Source organism: Malaclemys terrapin, chromosome 6 (genome assembly GCF_027887155.1).
Source record: "Malaclemys terrapin pileata isolate rMalTer1 chromosome 6, rMalTer1.hap1, whole genome shotgun sequence".
Classification (NCBI taxonomy): domain Eukaryota; kingdom Metazoa; phylum Chordata; order Testudines; family Emydidae; genus Malaclemys; species Malaclemys terrapin.
In genome coordinates this window covers 31,939,091-31,953,931 of record NC_071510.1, presented here as the reverse complement: position 1 = coordinate 31,953,931, position 14,841 = coordinate 31,939,091, and the positions used below count along the sequence as shown (strand labels likewise).

Here is a 14,841-nt window from a genome sequence, read left to right as displayed (position 1 = left end):
ATCAGTCCCTAAGATGTAATTTCACTATAGCTGAAACCAATACTAGAATTGAGGGGCATAGATGGTTATACCCACACCTCAAATTTCTCAAGCTGAAAAAAAGCTGGAACACCCTAAGTGTTTTGGAGTTTAGAAAGGAAAAATATATAATCACTGCCATTCCAGTCGGAGGACTGCCCTGGACAGAAATCTAACTGGGCAACTTCCACTGGAACTTTGCAAGCACTGACAGAAAATATACCCCTTACTGGCGGAGACAGATCAGTTTTATTGTTGCATTTTTCAAAATATTTGAAAAAACAAAAAACAAAACCAGAGTTCAGGCATGTTTTCTACTGAATCCTGTGATTCAGAGACTGTTCTCTGGAGATGTGTTTGTTTTCCTTACCATTAAACAGCAGGAACAGTAGTAACCTACACAGGCATATAACATTCTCTCACAATGACTTACTCCCTTTCTGACACATTGTTCTCTTGGGAAGAGAGGGGAGGGAGTCTCAGCATTTAATCGGAACAATTTCATTTGTATTTGTGCATTTCACTGAAATGAACAATGACTGTGGTGGTAATAATTTCTACATAATAACTATATGCAGTGGAGCTGGAAAAATACAAGCCCTTATGTTACAATGATTCTCCTCCCCTCTAGAGAATCATGTCCCTTTCCCCTTTACATTTTTGGGAGTGCTATTGTTTATTCATAGAAAATTTGCCAGAAAGTTTAGTCATGGTAAGCATTAACATTTAGCAGCTCAGTATTTGTTTACTGCGCTCTGACAATGTGTTCCATGTTGCATTGTACAAAGACTATGACAGGACGCTGTCCCAAGGGTTTACAATCTCATTTAGATAGGCAGTACAGACGCAGCATACATGTGCCAGTGCCTTCTACTGAATGAAGTAATTGCTCAGTTGTATGTCATAGTAGTAAAGGACCTAACTAATGGAGATTCTTCTGTCTTAAGTGGTAAAGGCTTCTGCTGTCAGAGAAGGAGGATTCAAGTTGTAGCCCCATGTTGCTACGATTTGTGAGCAGCAAAGCAGAAGTCAAGTAGTTGTAAGTGCCCACAAACTGGTTACAATATACTAGGTGGGCAAAGAAGGATCTCATTTCATGTTTAATATTATTGATTGAAAAATGTGGTGGCACATTACTGAGGCTTTGCTGAACGAGAGAATTTATAGGAGTATGAATGGAGAGAGGATTCTGGTTCAGAAAAAGCAACCCTGTCTCCAGAAGAGGTGACAGCCCAGAAAAAGACTCAAAGAGGCGAGTGAGAGAAAGATGAAGCGAGCTGGTAAGGTTGTGCAGAGCAACGAGGTATTCTCTGATTGTGAGCCCCTGGAGGCAGGGACTGTTATTTTGTTACAGCATCTGCCACAGTGGAGTTCTAATTCTTATTGGGATCTCTGACTACGAGGGCAGTCTGTTTGTTAAATCACAGGAAGAAAGGAGAGCAGAATAGCAGGCAAGAGCAGACTTAAGTAAAACCTTGAGGGCCTGTACTAGGAACCTCACTGATACAAGAGGAGACGGTTACCAGTTAAGGATCAAAGAAGGGATGGGATGTGGTCTAGAAGGGAAAAAGCTATTCACAGAAGCATTCTGGGTGGGCTGGAGGACAGAGATTAGAAGCTCAGAGACCTAGCAAATTAGAGAAGTTGAGGCAAGAAACGAAGACGACACTGATAAGGGTTTTCCCTGTAGGAACAGAGCACAAAGCACGAAAAAGAACACATGTGGAAATTCCATTAAAGATTATATTCTGTTAGTGATTTGATTCTGGTACACAAATTCACCAAGCATGTGGGAACACACACAAAATTACATTCCTGGTCCTAAAGTTAAGAAATATCATATCATCAAGGTACTAGTTAAGTCCACAATACTGCATGCCGTTCTGGTCACCCGATCTCAAAGAAGATATAGTAGAAATGGAAAAGGTACAGAGAAGGGCAACAAAAATGATCAGGGCTATGAAACAGCTTCCATATGAGAAGAGATTAAAAAGACTGGACTGCTCAAGCTTAGAAAAGAGGTGACTAAGGGAGAATATGATAGAGGACTATAAAATCATGAATAGTGTGGAGAAAGTGAATAAGAAAGTGTTATTTACCCCTTGACATAACACAAGAACCAGGGTTCATCCAATGAAATTAACAGGCAGCAGCTTTAAAACAAACAAAGAAGTAGTATTTCTGCCCACAACACACAGTCAACCTGTGGAACTTGTTACCAGGGGATGTTGTGAAGGCCAAAACTATAAATGGGTTCTAAAAAGAATTGGACAAGTTCATGGAAGATAGACCTATCGATGGCCAATAGTAGCCCTATGCTCTGGATGTTCCTAAGCCTCTAACTGCCAGGGGCTGGGACTGGTGGGGAATGGATCTCTTGATAATTGTCCTGTTTTGATCATTCCCTTTGAAGCATCTGGCATTGGCCACTGTCAAAAGACAGGATACTGGGCTAGATGGACCTTTGGTCTGACCCAGTTCGGCCATTCTTATGTTTTTAAGAACTACAGGTTATCACACATCTCCATAGCTCATCAGTCAGTACAGTAACCAGGTTTCTGGAGCCTTGAGGAGAAAATCTGGGATACAAGTCCTTAAAACATCTCCCTAGGACAGGGGCAAGCAAACTTTTTGGCCTGAGGGCCACATCGGGTTACCAAAATTGTATGGAGGGCCGGTTAGTGGAGGCTGTGCTTCCCCAAACAGCCAGGCATAGCCTAGCCCGACCCCCTATCCGACCCCTCCTGCTTCTCGCCCCCTGACGGCCCCCCCCGGAACTCCAGCCCCATCCAACCCCCCCGTTCCCTGTCAGCCCCCGGAACCCCCACCCCTGACTGCCCCCCGCCACCCCATCCAATCCCTCCTCTCATTTCTGACTGCTCCCCCTAGGACCCCTGCCCCATCCAACCACCCCTTCTCCCTGTCCCCTGACCACCCCCGGAACCCCTGCCCCTGACTACCCCCCGCCGCCCCATCCAACCTCCCCTCTCCTTCCTGACTGTCCCCTGGGGACTCCCACCCCCATTCAACCCCCGTTCCCCGCCCTCTGACTGCCCCGACCCCTATCCACACCCCCACCCCCTGACCACCACCCCGAACTCCCCTGCCCTACATCATCCCCCGCCCCCTGCCCCCTTACCGTGATGCCTGGAGCACCGGTGGCTGGCGGTGCTACAGCAGTGCCGCCCAGAGCACCAGGACAGGCAGCCACGCCACCCGGCTGGAGCCAGCCACGCCGCCGCGCAGCACAAAGCATCAGGTCAGGCCCCGGCTCTGCAGTTGTGCCGCCCCAGGAGCTCGCAGGTCCGCCGCCCAGAGCATTGCACCGGCGGCGGAGTGAACTGAGGCTGCAGAGCAAGGGGAACAACAGGGGAGGGACGGGGGGCTAGCCTCCTGGGGCAGGAACTCAGGGGCCAGGCAGGAGGGTCCCATGGGCTGGATGTGGCCCGTGGGCCATAGTTTGCCCACCTCTGCCCTAGGAAGATCTAGGGAGGCATTCACTACCAATATGATCTTGCCAGACTAAAAATAGTTAGAGGTATAAGATTTTAAAAGCTATAGAACAACTAAAACCTTTAGCTCAACTTGAGAAAATCCTTCACCTTTTGGAACTTGGGATCCTGGGAGATCACTTGAATGACTAGATAGTACAGCTCCCTTTACAAGGAACTAAAATTATTCCCTGTGATCGGAAGACATCTCTACTGATACCAGGCTAGGTTTCTGGAACAACCAAAGAAGAGTGCATCACTAGACAATTCACCGCATGCATCATCCTTAGCCTGATGGGACAGGATTTAGTTAGTGCTACATGGTGCAGAGATGACCATTTAAGTTAAAAAGTTATACACTTCGATATTGCATCATAGTGCCTTGATCTAAGAAGCTCCCACTCATCTGTGACACAATATGTTTATCTTTTGTGGACATATTACTGCATTACCTGGACTGGCATCTATGGACTTCTGAAGAAAACTAACTGGGAGTGGGCCTCTAGGATAAATGTATATTAGACGCAGAAACTAGAAGAAATGGTATGTTTTGCTGTCTTAAATGCACCACCAACCTGATCAATCTCCAGAAACAGTTGAAAACAGCTGTAAAGAAGCAAATGAAGCCTAACTTCTACAGTGCTGAGAATGTCTAAATGAGAAGGTAGGCAGCTCTCATCAGGGGCGGCTCTATGTTTTTTGCCGCCCCAAGCACGGCAGTCAGGCGGCCTTCGGTAGCATGCCTGCGGGCGGTCCGCGGTCACGCAGATTTGGCGGTGTTTCTACGGGTGATTTGCTGGTCCCGCGGCTTCGGCGTACCCGCCGCCAAATTGCCACCGAAACCACGGGACCGGCCGACCTCCTGCAGGCACGCTGCCGAAGGCCACCTGACAGCCGCCCTCACCGCTCCCCTGCAGCTTGCCGCCCCAGGCATGTGCTTGCTGCGCTGGTGCCTGGAGCCGCCCCTGGCTCTCACCTATCCTCAGAACATTTGGATGGAGGTTTTCAAAAGGAAGCTGAATAGTCATCTGGATCAATTAGACAACAAATCCTGCATCTTAGTGGGGGTTAGACTAGATGACCTTTGCGGTCCCTTCTAACCCTATGATTCTATGAACACATAGATGGAGTCTAGAGGAGAGCAACACTAAAGCATTTTGAAAACCTGATCTATGAGGAAAGGTTAAAAAAACGGGCATGTTTAGTCTTAACAAAAGAATACTGAGGTTGGACCTGAAACCAGCCATCAGGTATGTTAAGAGCTATTATAAAGAGGATGGTGGTCAGTTGTCCTCTATGTCCACTGAAGGTAGGACAAGAAGTAATAGGCTTAATCTACAGGAAGGGAGATTTACGTTAGATACCAGGAAAAACTTTATAACTGTAAGAGTAGGTGAGCACTGGAATAGGTTTCCAAGGGAGATGGTGGAAATCCTCAGTACTGGAGGTTTTTAAGAACAGGCTGGACAAATACTTGTCAGGGACGATCTAGGTTTACTTGGTCCTGGCTCAGTGCAGGAGGCTGGACTTGATAACTTCTCAAGGTCCCTTCCAGCCCTACATTTCTATGATTCTGTGGGAGAAGGAGGGAGAGTTCTCAGGCTCAAGATCCTGCATCAGTAAATAAGAGGGGAGCAACAGGAAGTACAAAAAGATTCCAAGATGATCAGTTGACACCATAATACACCTCTCCCCCGATATAACGCGACCCCGATATAACACGAATTCGGATATAACGTGGTAAAGCAGCGCTCCGGGGAGGCGGGGCTGCGCACTCCGGCAGATCAAAGCAAGTTCAATATAACGCGGTTTCACCTATAATGCAGTAAGATTTTTTGGCTCTCGAGGACAGCGTTATATCGGGGTAGAGGTGTAGGTGGTGCCCCCCTTTGCCTTTGTTCTCCCTCTCTTTCTACAACAAAGCGGAAAGAGAAGAAAAGAGTGGTGGTTGATGAGACTATACTGTTACAAGGAAGGGGATGAATAAGAGTACCATAAGCAAGAGTCTGAAGGAGGCAAAAGTTTAGCATTCTATTGAGGGCTTCCTATTTGGCTAACAGCACAGGATGAAAATGTACTAATACCCTTAAATCTGTATGAGCTGACATAAGGCTGTAAAAAAAAAAAAAAAAAAAACCACCACAGGTAGAAGCAATGCGCAAGCGCAAAATTAGTTTTTGCTGCCTTCCTAGCACTTTCCATTTTACTCATCTGTAATACATGTTTTGACAGTTTCCATGTCAAGTTTAAAAAGAACACACACACCCCATCCATCTTTAGCAGTCTCTAATGTAAATTACTGCATGTAATAATGCAGAGAAACTTATATCCCCCCCAACCCAATCTGCCCCAAAAGGGAAGAGCATTAATTAAATCTTTACCAATTTCTTTTTATCCTTTGTGCCTTCCTGCTGTACCATTTCCAGAAGATTTATAGCCAGCTGTTGCCTAGTGGGGCCAGAATCTTCCTCCGATATACAGTCCTCAACTGTTGTTGAAGATAAGATCTGCAACACAGGCATCACCAAGATGATGGCTGTGGCTGGAATTTTCTGAATTTCTGTACAGGAAAGGAGCTTGCAAGCTATTTGAGCAAAAGAAAAAAATTAGGTAGAAAAAAGAGTTATGCTTTTCAGTATGACATGCACATTTTCTAGCAAATACTCTGGTCAAGCACAGTAACAGTCCCCAAAAGAGTTGCAATATATATATACATTGCACTGCCACAGTGCAAACTACTTTCCTGATAAGGACCACATCACCAAATGTACATTTCATGCCCTTTATAACAAGCCACCTGAGCACCTTACATCAATAAACACAGAAATGGAATATAACAGAAACCCCTGCTTGTTAATGTAGCAGCACGAAAAGTCTATTCTCTATTACTAAAACAATAAGTCAAAAGCCCAGCCAAACAAATAATCTATACGCTGTGCCCTCAAGACTGTCAAACATGAGATCAGAAGAACTGTCAGAAGTAACAGGTTCAGGAGGCCTGAACCCTGGCAAAGGTTATCCTGCTGCTGGCTGGAAAAATTTAAACCCCTATACAAAGGCAGAACAAGCCAGCAGATTCTAACATCCATGACAGGAAACAGGAGGGGGAAAAGATTTCTTTTCGCCTTTGGCTCCACCATATCAAGCTTTTACTTTTTATTAACAAAAAATTACAGCTTAATACAATGAGCATTCCAATCACTGCATCTAACTTCAAAGACTGATTACAAAAAGACAATGTCTTAAATTTAAGGAAACAAAACAAACAGGAAACCATGATCTTGGAAACTGGATATTCCAAGCAGAACTTTACCTAGGTTTAAGATGGGTTTCTGCTGACATGCTGGAGTCTGTAACAGAAGTAAACCTAATCCAAGTATGGCCTGTTCAACTGGAAAGTCCTGAAGAGGCAGAAAAAAAAATGTTGTTTGAAGACTTCAGTTTTGAGCCAGATGGGGTGTGGAAATAAACAAACATATCAATATTGCAGGTCTTTTTTACGCACATAGTATATACTGAACACAGTGTACCTGTTCAAACCTCACAATTTAAAAGCAGCAACCTTTCAATAAAGATAATTATCTGGAAAGCATGAGCTTCAATACAATTCAAGTCTTTTATTAAATAGTCACAAGATTCTGATTAGTTTCTCTGTAATTTGGTTTAACCTATACTGACCAGGTCCCTACACTACAGTCTACATTGAATCTAACAGTCAGCACTAAAACATAGTAGTCGATATATGGGGACTTCATAATTTAAAATTTTCTGGCTTTTTAGGTTTTGCAACGAAGAAACAACAACAACAAAATTTAACTCAGGCTTCATCTATCTACCATAAGCAAACACTATGGTAAAAGCCTTATTAGTTTAGATAAAACAGTTCAATGTCTATGTACTCTACATAGGCCTAGAGATCTTCAAAAATGGGTGCCTAAAGTTAGGCTCCTAAGACCATATTCTAAGGACCTAAATAAGTACCTGGATGTCTAAAGTGCTAAGCATCCTCCGTTGATGTCAGTAGGAGCTTCTGGGTAATCTGCATTTTTTAAAAACACGTGCTTACTTAGATCCCTTAATATGGATTTAGAAGCCTAACTTTAGGTACCACCATTGGGGAGGGGCTGGGAGGGGGGGAAATTTTATCCATAGTACACAAATCTCTGTGAAAATACTGAGCCTAAAGCAGTGAAATTCACAGACAGTGGCAACCTGAACTCTACAATGGTCAAAACTATGCTCCTAGATCATGTTTCTAATAGGATGGAGTGATTTTCTCTAGGTAGCAAAAAACCTTTGTCGCTTCAAAATAAAGCTACTTCAACATTAATAATGAAAAGTTATTTAGATTTCCAATACATTAAAAGTTATTGCGAACTGTTTTAGACTTATAGCCCTTTTTTTTTTTTTAAATGCATTAGGCTCCTAAGGCCATATTTAGACACCAAAGGTTGAGATTTAAAAAGCATCTTAGGAGCACAAGTCCCATTGACTTGAAACTGCAAACCCTGATTGAGGTTTACAGCCTGATCAAAACATTTCAGATTTCTTAACTTGTAAAAGTTCAGTATATTGGAAGATGGTGCTTGTTGCAAATACAGAACATGCTATTTGCTTATAATTTTGTATTAACTTTATGTTGGTCTCACAGTGAGGTTAATGAGAACCTTTGACTTTTTCAGCACAGATGAGCATTTTAAACAAAGATTCTTAGCAAGAAAAAATAACTGCATGTATAGATCCACTTTGAAAGACCACCTTTAAAATGGCAACAATCTTTCCATTTAATGTCGCTTTCTGTATCTTCTCCCAAATCCTTACCTCTTGCAAGAACTCAACATTTTGCTCTATTAAGCAAATTGTAGATGAACACTCCCCTGTCACGTTCAGACAAATCTCACAGAAGCACAAAATCTGCAGACAAAGCTGGGATAACTGGACTTTCCAAAAAACAGGGTAGCGAAGCAGACTCCGGAATAATTCTTCTAGAAAGAACAACGTTTCCGTTATTTGTGGCAAGTCCTTTATCTGTAGAGAAAAAGAAATAGCTTAAACACATACACACACACACTTTATTTATTTTTCTTCTCTCTTACAAGATGTGTGGAAGAGTTTCAATTTCTATAGTTGGTCCTAAGAGTTGTATAACTTTTTCATTGCAAACTTTTCTAAGAACACTACAAGAAACACATTCAGAGATAAACTACCAACCCTACCATTCTATGGCAGATGGCAAGATAAGCCTTGAAAGAGACAAGCCTCTCTCCAGTTTGAAACTCAGCAGTAAAATCAGACAAAAACTTAAAGAAATAACAAGCACTGCCCTTTTCCTTAAGAGGGACGACAAACAGACATCTTTGGTTTTGGGTCCTTCGTTCCTGATTTGCTACTGCATGCAATTCAATTCCTGAGCTTCTCTGGGTTAGTGATTGCCAAATGGAACAAACGGCGTAGAGGTTTTCTAATGCTGAAATGTTCTTATTATTGAGAAACACCCCCCGCCCCCCAATTCACTTTTCTTATTATCTAATCTTGATTCCAACTTCAGTCTCCAGAGACAGCAGGTCAGTATCTTATTCCCCTGAACCACCATGTAAGTTTATCTACAGAAAAAAATTGCATTTGAGTGTCTTGACCAAAAGTGTCATTCTATATTTGGAAGCAGTGCAGAAGAGGATTCAAATGGCAGGGTGCCTCAATAAATTAATGCGTTAGATATGAAAGATGTTCTGGTCTTGAAAATTCCAATTCCAACCAAACCCAGCTGTTCTGATCAAAATTCTGGAGCTGGTGTTATGAATATGGTTTTGATCTCATCCACATTGTCATTTATTCCAAGGGATTAAGAACAATGAACCATCTGCTCTAATCAGGCGCCTTGTGTCTGCTGAATTCATCAACAGGAAAGTCTGCAGGTGACCAGCTGAACCTTTCACCAGTGGTTGCCACCATAAGACAACAAAATGATTATGAAATGTTTCAGCATTTATGCAATACACATTAGCAGGACTAAACAAGGGGCAAGATAAAGAAAGGAAAAAAAGGGCTTGGGGATCGGAGGAGGAAGAAAGGACAGGTTATGAAAACAAGCTTATGAGTTCTTGGGCCAAAGATTTTCCTAGCTGCAGTGAAAGAGACACTGTGGACAAGGGGACAGTGAAGAGAATGTAAAGCTTAGTATACATTTAAGAAAATAAAAGTGATTTATAGCAAAACAAACTTCACTCCTGTAGTTGTGTGTTTTGGTTTTTGGGGAATAAAGCAGGTTCATAACCATTTTTCTGAGAAGTTTCCTATGTCCCTTTTGAAGTCTATTAGCATCCTACAATCTTTAATGTATTTATCCTCACTGCACCTAATATTCCCATTTTACAGATAGGGAACAAAGGCACAAAGAGGCTACGGCCATGTCTACACACAAAATTATTTATGTCATCATACAGTCACCACAGTTATTAAATTTCTTGTACGTACACACTTGACTCCTTGTATTGGTGGTGCGTGTCCTCACAAGAAGCACTTGTATCAATTGTATTGTCAGTGTGGTGATTGTGGGATGGCTCCTGAAAGCCAGTAACCGTCAACGTAAACAATTCAGTGTCTACACTGACACTATGTCAATTCAATTATATTGACACCGACTCTACACCACTCGGGGAGGGGGCGTCACTACATAGGCACAGAGAGGCACTTACATGGGTGGGATCCAAATTTACGAGAAGACACTTCCACAGCTAGGTTGATGCAAGGCAGCTTACGTTGACCTAACTATGAAGCATAGACCAGACCTAAGGGAGTTGCCAAAGCTCACCCAGGAAGTCTGTGACAGAGCAGGGAAGTCCCTCCCGCATCTCCTGAGTCTCAGGCTTGCAACCTAACCACTGGACTATTCTTCCCCTCTTCTCCTCAATGAGCTATGGCTGAGATTTTGAAAGAGGCCCAAGACAATTAGGCACCCTACTTTGCATTGAATTTCAGTGAGAAGTAGGCCCCTTTGACAATCCCAGCCTACACAGAGTACAGTTGTACCTTCCGGTATACAGTCCCACTGGCTTCAGAGAGTGTCATACTTATTTACGTAAGGGCAGAATTTGTGTTATCTTATTAAAACACAAGAACTTTGTATAGCCCATTTCACATTTTAAAACCACCCACCCAAATTCAAGTGTTACAAGTTTTCTCAAAACAGCTCATGATGTTGAGAACTGGCTGTAAAAAAGGTTACCTACCTTTCATAACTGTTGTTCTTCAAGATGTGTTGCTCATGTCCATTACACTCTAGGTGTGCGCGCATCCACGAGCACAGCCGTTGGAGATTTTTGCCTTAGTACCAGTAGGGCTGGCTGTGGCGCCCTGTGGAGTACCGCACTCATGCCTCAGAATATCAGGTGCCGCCAGCCCTATGCCCTCTATGTTCCTTCTTGCTGACAATTCCGACAGAGGGGCAGGAGGGCAGGTAATGGAACGAACATAAGCAACACATCTCTAAGAATAACAGTTACAAAAGGTAGGTAACCATTTTTTCTTCTTTGAGTACTTGCTCATGTCGATTCCATTCTAGGTGACTCAGAAGCCAAATCAATGGAGGTGGGCTCGGAGTGCACAGTCTTGCAACTTGCATCACTGCTCTGCCAAAGCCAGCATCGTCTTGACCCTGCTGCGTAGTGCGACGCGAACGTGTGGACGGACAACCAGGTCGTGGCCTGACAGATCTCTTGGATCAGCACCTGTGCCAGGAAGGCTGATCATGATGCTTGCACCCTAGTCGAATGAGCTGTCACGATGGCTGGTGGGGTCCCCTTTGCCAGCTCATAGCAAAAGCGGATACAGGCCGTGATCTAAGACAAGATTCTCTGGGCTGACACTGGGCAACCTTTCATCCCGTCAGTGACAGCAATGAACAACTGCATTAACTTATGGAACAGCTTTGTTTTATCAATGTAGAAGCCCAGTGCCCATTTGACATCCAGGGTATACAGCTCACACTTCTCATCCATCGCATTAGGCTTTGGATAAAGGACTTGTAAGTAAATGTCTTGACCAGGGTGGAACTGGGCGATGTTCTTGGGCAGAAAGGCAGGGTGCAGATGCAGCTGGACCTTGTCCTTATAGAAGATCGTATTGGGTGGCTCCAATGTTAGCGCCTTGATCTTGGGCACTCTACAGGCCGAAGTTATAGTGACCAAGGAGGAGACTTTCCAGGAAAAAGGCAGGAGGAAGCAGGAAGCCAACGGCTCAAAGTGGGGAGCCTTGACAGCACAAGATGCAGGTCCCAAGAGGGGACCAGGTCCCAGACATGCAGGTAAAGGCACTCTAAACCTTTTAAGAAGCATGCCATCATGGGATGGGCGAAGACCGACTGGTCTTGAAACGAAGGGTAGAACACCAAAATGGTCACCAGGTATACCTTGATCGAAGATGGTGACAGACCCTGGAGCTTAAGGTGCAATAAATAGTTCAAGATGTCCTGCAGTAGGGCCTCTTCTGCACAAATGTGTCAGTCCGAGGCCCAACACGTGAACCGCTTCCACTTTGCCACATAGGTAGCCCCGGTGGTCGGTTTTCTGCTGCCCAGCAGGACCCGTTGGACACCAGCGAAACACTCCATTCATCCATACTCAGCCATGCAGCAGCCAAGCCGTCAAGTGCAGTGATGCCAGATTCGGGTGCAGCAGGTTCCCATGGTTCTGGGACAGCAGATCCGGCAGAAGAGGTAACTGCCATGGGGTGGCTGTTGAGAGACTCAGCAGCACGGCGAACCAGTGTTGACGAGGCCACACTGGGCTATGAGGATAACAGACGCTCTGTCTTGCTTCACCTTCAGTAGTACTTTGTGGATCAATGGTACTGGTGAGAAAGTGCACATCAGCGCTCCCGACTACAGAATCAGGAAGGCATCCGACAGGGAGCCCTGGTCCCTGCCCCACAGAGAACAGAACAGGTGACACTTTCTGTTATGCCTAGACGTAACAGGTCCATCCGGGGAGTCCCCCACCTGCGGAAGATTAAGCAGACCACCTCTGGATGAAGCGACCATTCGTGGCAAGACAAGAAGGTCATGCTGAAGCGATCTGCCAGGACATTCCTGATTCGCCTGATACGCCAGGAAAACCGCTCTGAGCTCCCTGACATTCAGGAAGGAGGGGTGGCCAAGAACTGCAGGGTGTAGTCCCAAGCCACTATGTCCAAGACGGTAGGGAGAGAGGCGGTTAGGATTTGGTCAACTGACTGGGCATCATTCTTGGGCGCACCCTCAAAACAATCGCTTCCGGCCCCCAGGGTGTTTCACAGCCCCAGGCTGGGCTGGCAAGCATGAGGAAGAAGAGTGATGATGACCAAAACTAGCATCTCTTCTTCTCATAAAGCCCTGACAAGGTTGCCAGGGTCTTGGCAGTGGCGGTGGTCGAAAGGGCTTTCTGGCTGATTGCGGCTTGTGCATGCCCAACAAAGGCTAGCCCTAGTATCCTTCAACCCGTGCAGCCTGGTGTCGGTCTGATCCGAAAACAGACAACGCCATCAAAGGGGAGGGCCTGGATTGAGGCCTGCATCTCCTCGGAGAGGCCCGCTGTCTGGAGCCAGGAGTTGCCACCGCCGATGTGACCACCCTTGCTGCCAAGTCCACCGCGTCCCATGCCATCTGCAGGGAACATCTAGCCACCGCACACCATGGTGCCAAACTCTTGGGCCAGTCCCAGAGGGAGGGATCCCTGGAACTTTCCGAGACCGTCCTAGAGATAAAAATTGTACTAGGCCAGCAGGGCCTGATGGTTCGGCACAGAAAATTGCAGGTTGGCAGTTGAATAAATAAATAGAGTTTCTTAGCCTCTTTGTTTCTGGGAGACGAGGAGGTGGGGACCTGCGGTACCAATGCTGGGGAGACCAGTACCGGGACAGGGAACTTTCCCACTGTGCTGGTGATTGGGATCGATGCCTAGAGGACGACCGTCAAGAGAGTGAGTGGTGCCGGGAAGTAGCGCCGAGGGGATCGGGAAGTTCACCTGGGCGATCAACAACGCGATTGGGATCTGCCCCAGGATTCCAAACACAGCGGAGAAGATCCAAGTCTTCTGTCCGGCGACCAGTGTTGTTCCCCTGCTCCTGAGGGGTTTTAACAGCGGGCTTGCCCTCTTGGGGAACCTTAGCCAAGTCCTGTGGCACCGGAGTCTTCATTGGAGCAGGTGGAGACCTGTGCTCTCTCTGCACCAGGGGAGCCTGGGATGATGAAGGTGCAGGCAGGAGTGTGGGTCCCATACTGCTCCCAGGAGTCGGTGGAGGACTTTTAAGGGGGCTGGGAGCCTCAACTGGGGAGGCATGATTGCATGGACCTGGAGCAGCCTGGTGGGGAGTCCGAGGTCCCTTGCTAGATGACTCCTGGGCCTTCTTGCTCAGTACCCAGGAGCACTTCTTGGTCTTCTTCTTTGGCAACGGCGATGGTGAACGATGCCAGGAGGAGTCAGGTGCCAGTGCTGCGCTGCGCACGGAGGTTGAGGCACTAGGTACGACCTGTCTGGACAGCTTTGAAGCCGGGTGGAGGGTGGATTCTATCAGGAGAGTCCTGAGATGGATATCCTGCTCCTTTTGGGTGCAGGGCTGAAAATTTTTGCACATTCGGCACCGCTCCTTAACTTGTGACTCCCCCAAGCACTTAAGGCAGCTGCCATGGGAGTCACTCACAGGCATAGGCCTGCTGCAGTCCGAGCAGAGCTTAAACCTGGGAGACCAGGGCTTAAACCCAGGAGACCAAGGCATGTCCCGCCTGGGGCAAAGTCCCGCTGGGACCCTAACTACTAACTAACACTTAACAACTACTTAACACTATCAAATGCGAACTATGTACAACGGCTCTAAGGCGCGAAGGTCAGAATGGTAGAAACCGCTAGCTCTTGCTCAGCAAGAAAGGCGCTCCGACCGACCACCACAGGCAGTAAGAAGGAACTGAGAGGGCGTAGGGCCGGCAGTGCCTGATATACTGTGGTATGAGCGCGGCACTCCGAAGGGCGCCACAGCCAGCCCTATGAGTACTGCTAAGGCAAAAATCTCTGACTGCCACGCATTTGGGCGCGCACACACCTAGAATGCAATCAACATGAGCAAGCACTCGAAGAAGAACAGCAGACCGTGATTGGTTCAGGACAATAACTTTCTGTCTCTCACATTCTGCTCTCCCAACTTAAACTATATACAAGGTCATCAGCATCATTAGTTACTATCACACACAACACTTGTTTCCAGTTAGAACTCGCATGGTCAGATTTGATCACTTTAAAAAAATTATATTACCTTCCCCGAGAAAGTCAGACTTTATCAGCTCTGGATTTCCAAGCTGCTGATC

The 14,841-nt window shown here is 45.9% G+C and overlaps 1 protein-coding gene across 1 annotated transcript in view; it reads right to left on the bottom strand.

Moving 5' to 3' along the window:
- The window catches only part of FOCAD (focadhesin), a 195,204-nt gene that overhangs the window by 136,095 nt on the left and 44,268 nt on the right, over positions 1–14,841 (bottom strand). The window contains exons 8-10 of the mRNA XM_054031536.1: positions 8,331–8,537; positions 6,823–6,910; positions 5,891–6,093 (exon numbers count right to left, since the gene is read on the bottom strand). Of these exons, the coding sequence (XP_053887511.1) occupies positions 5,891–6,093; positions 6,823–6,910; positions 8,331–8,537 (498 nt within the window). The remainder of the gene's footprint in view (positions 1–5,890; positions 6,094–6,822; positions 6,911–8,330; positions 8,538–14,841) is intronic.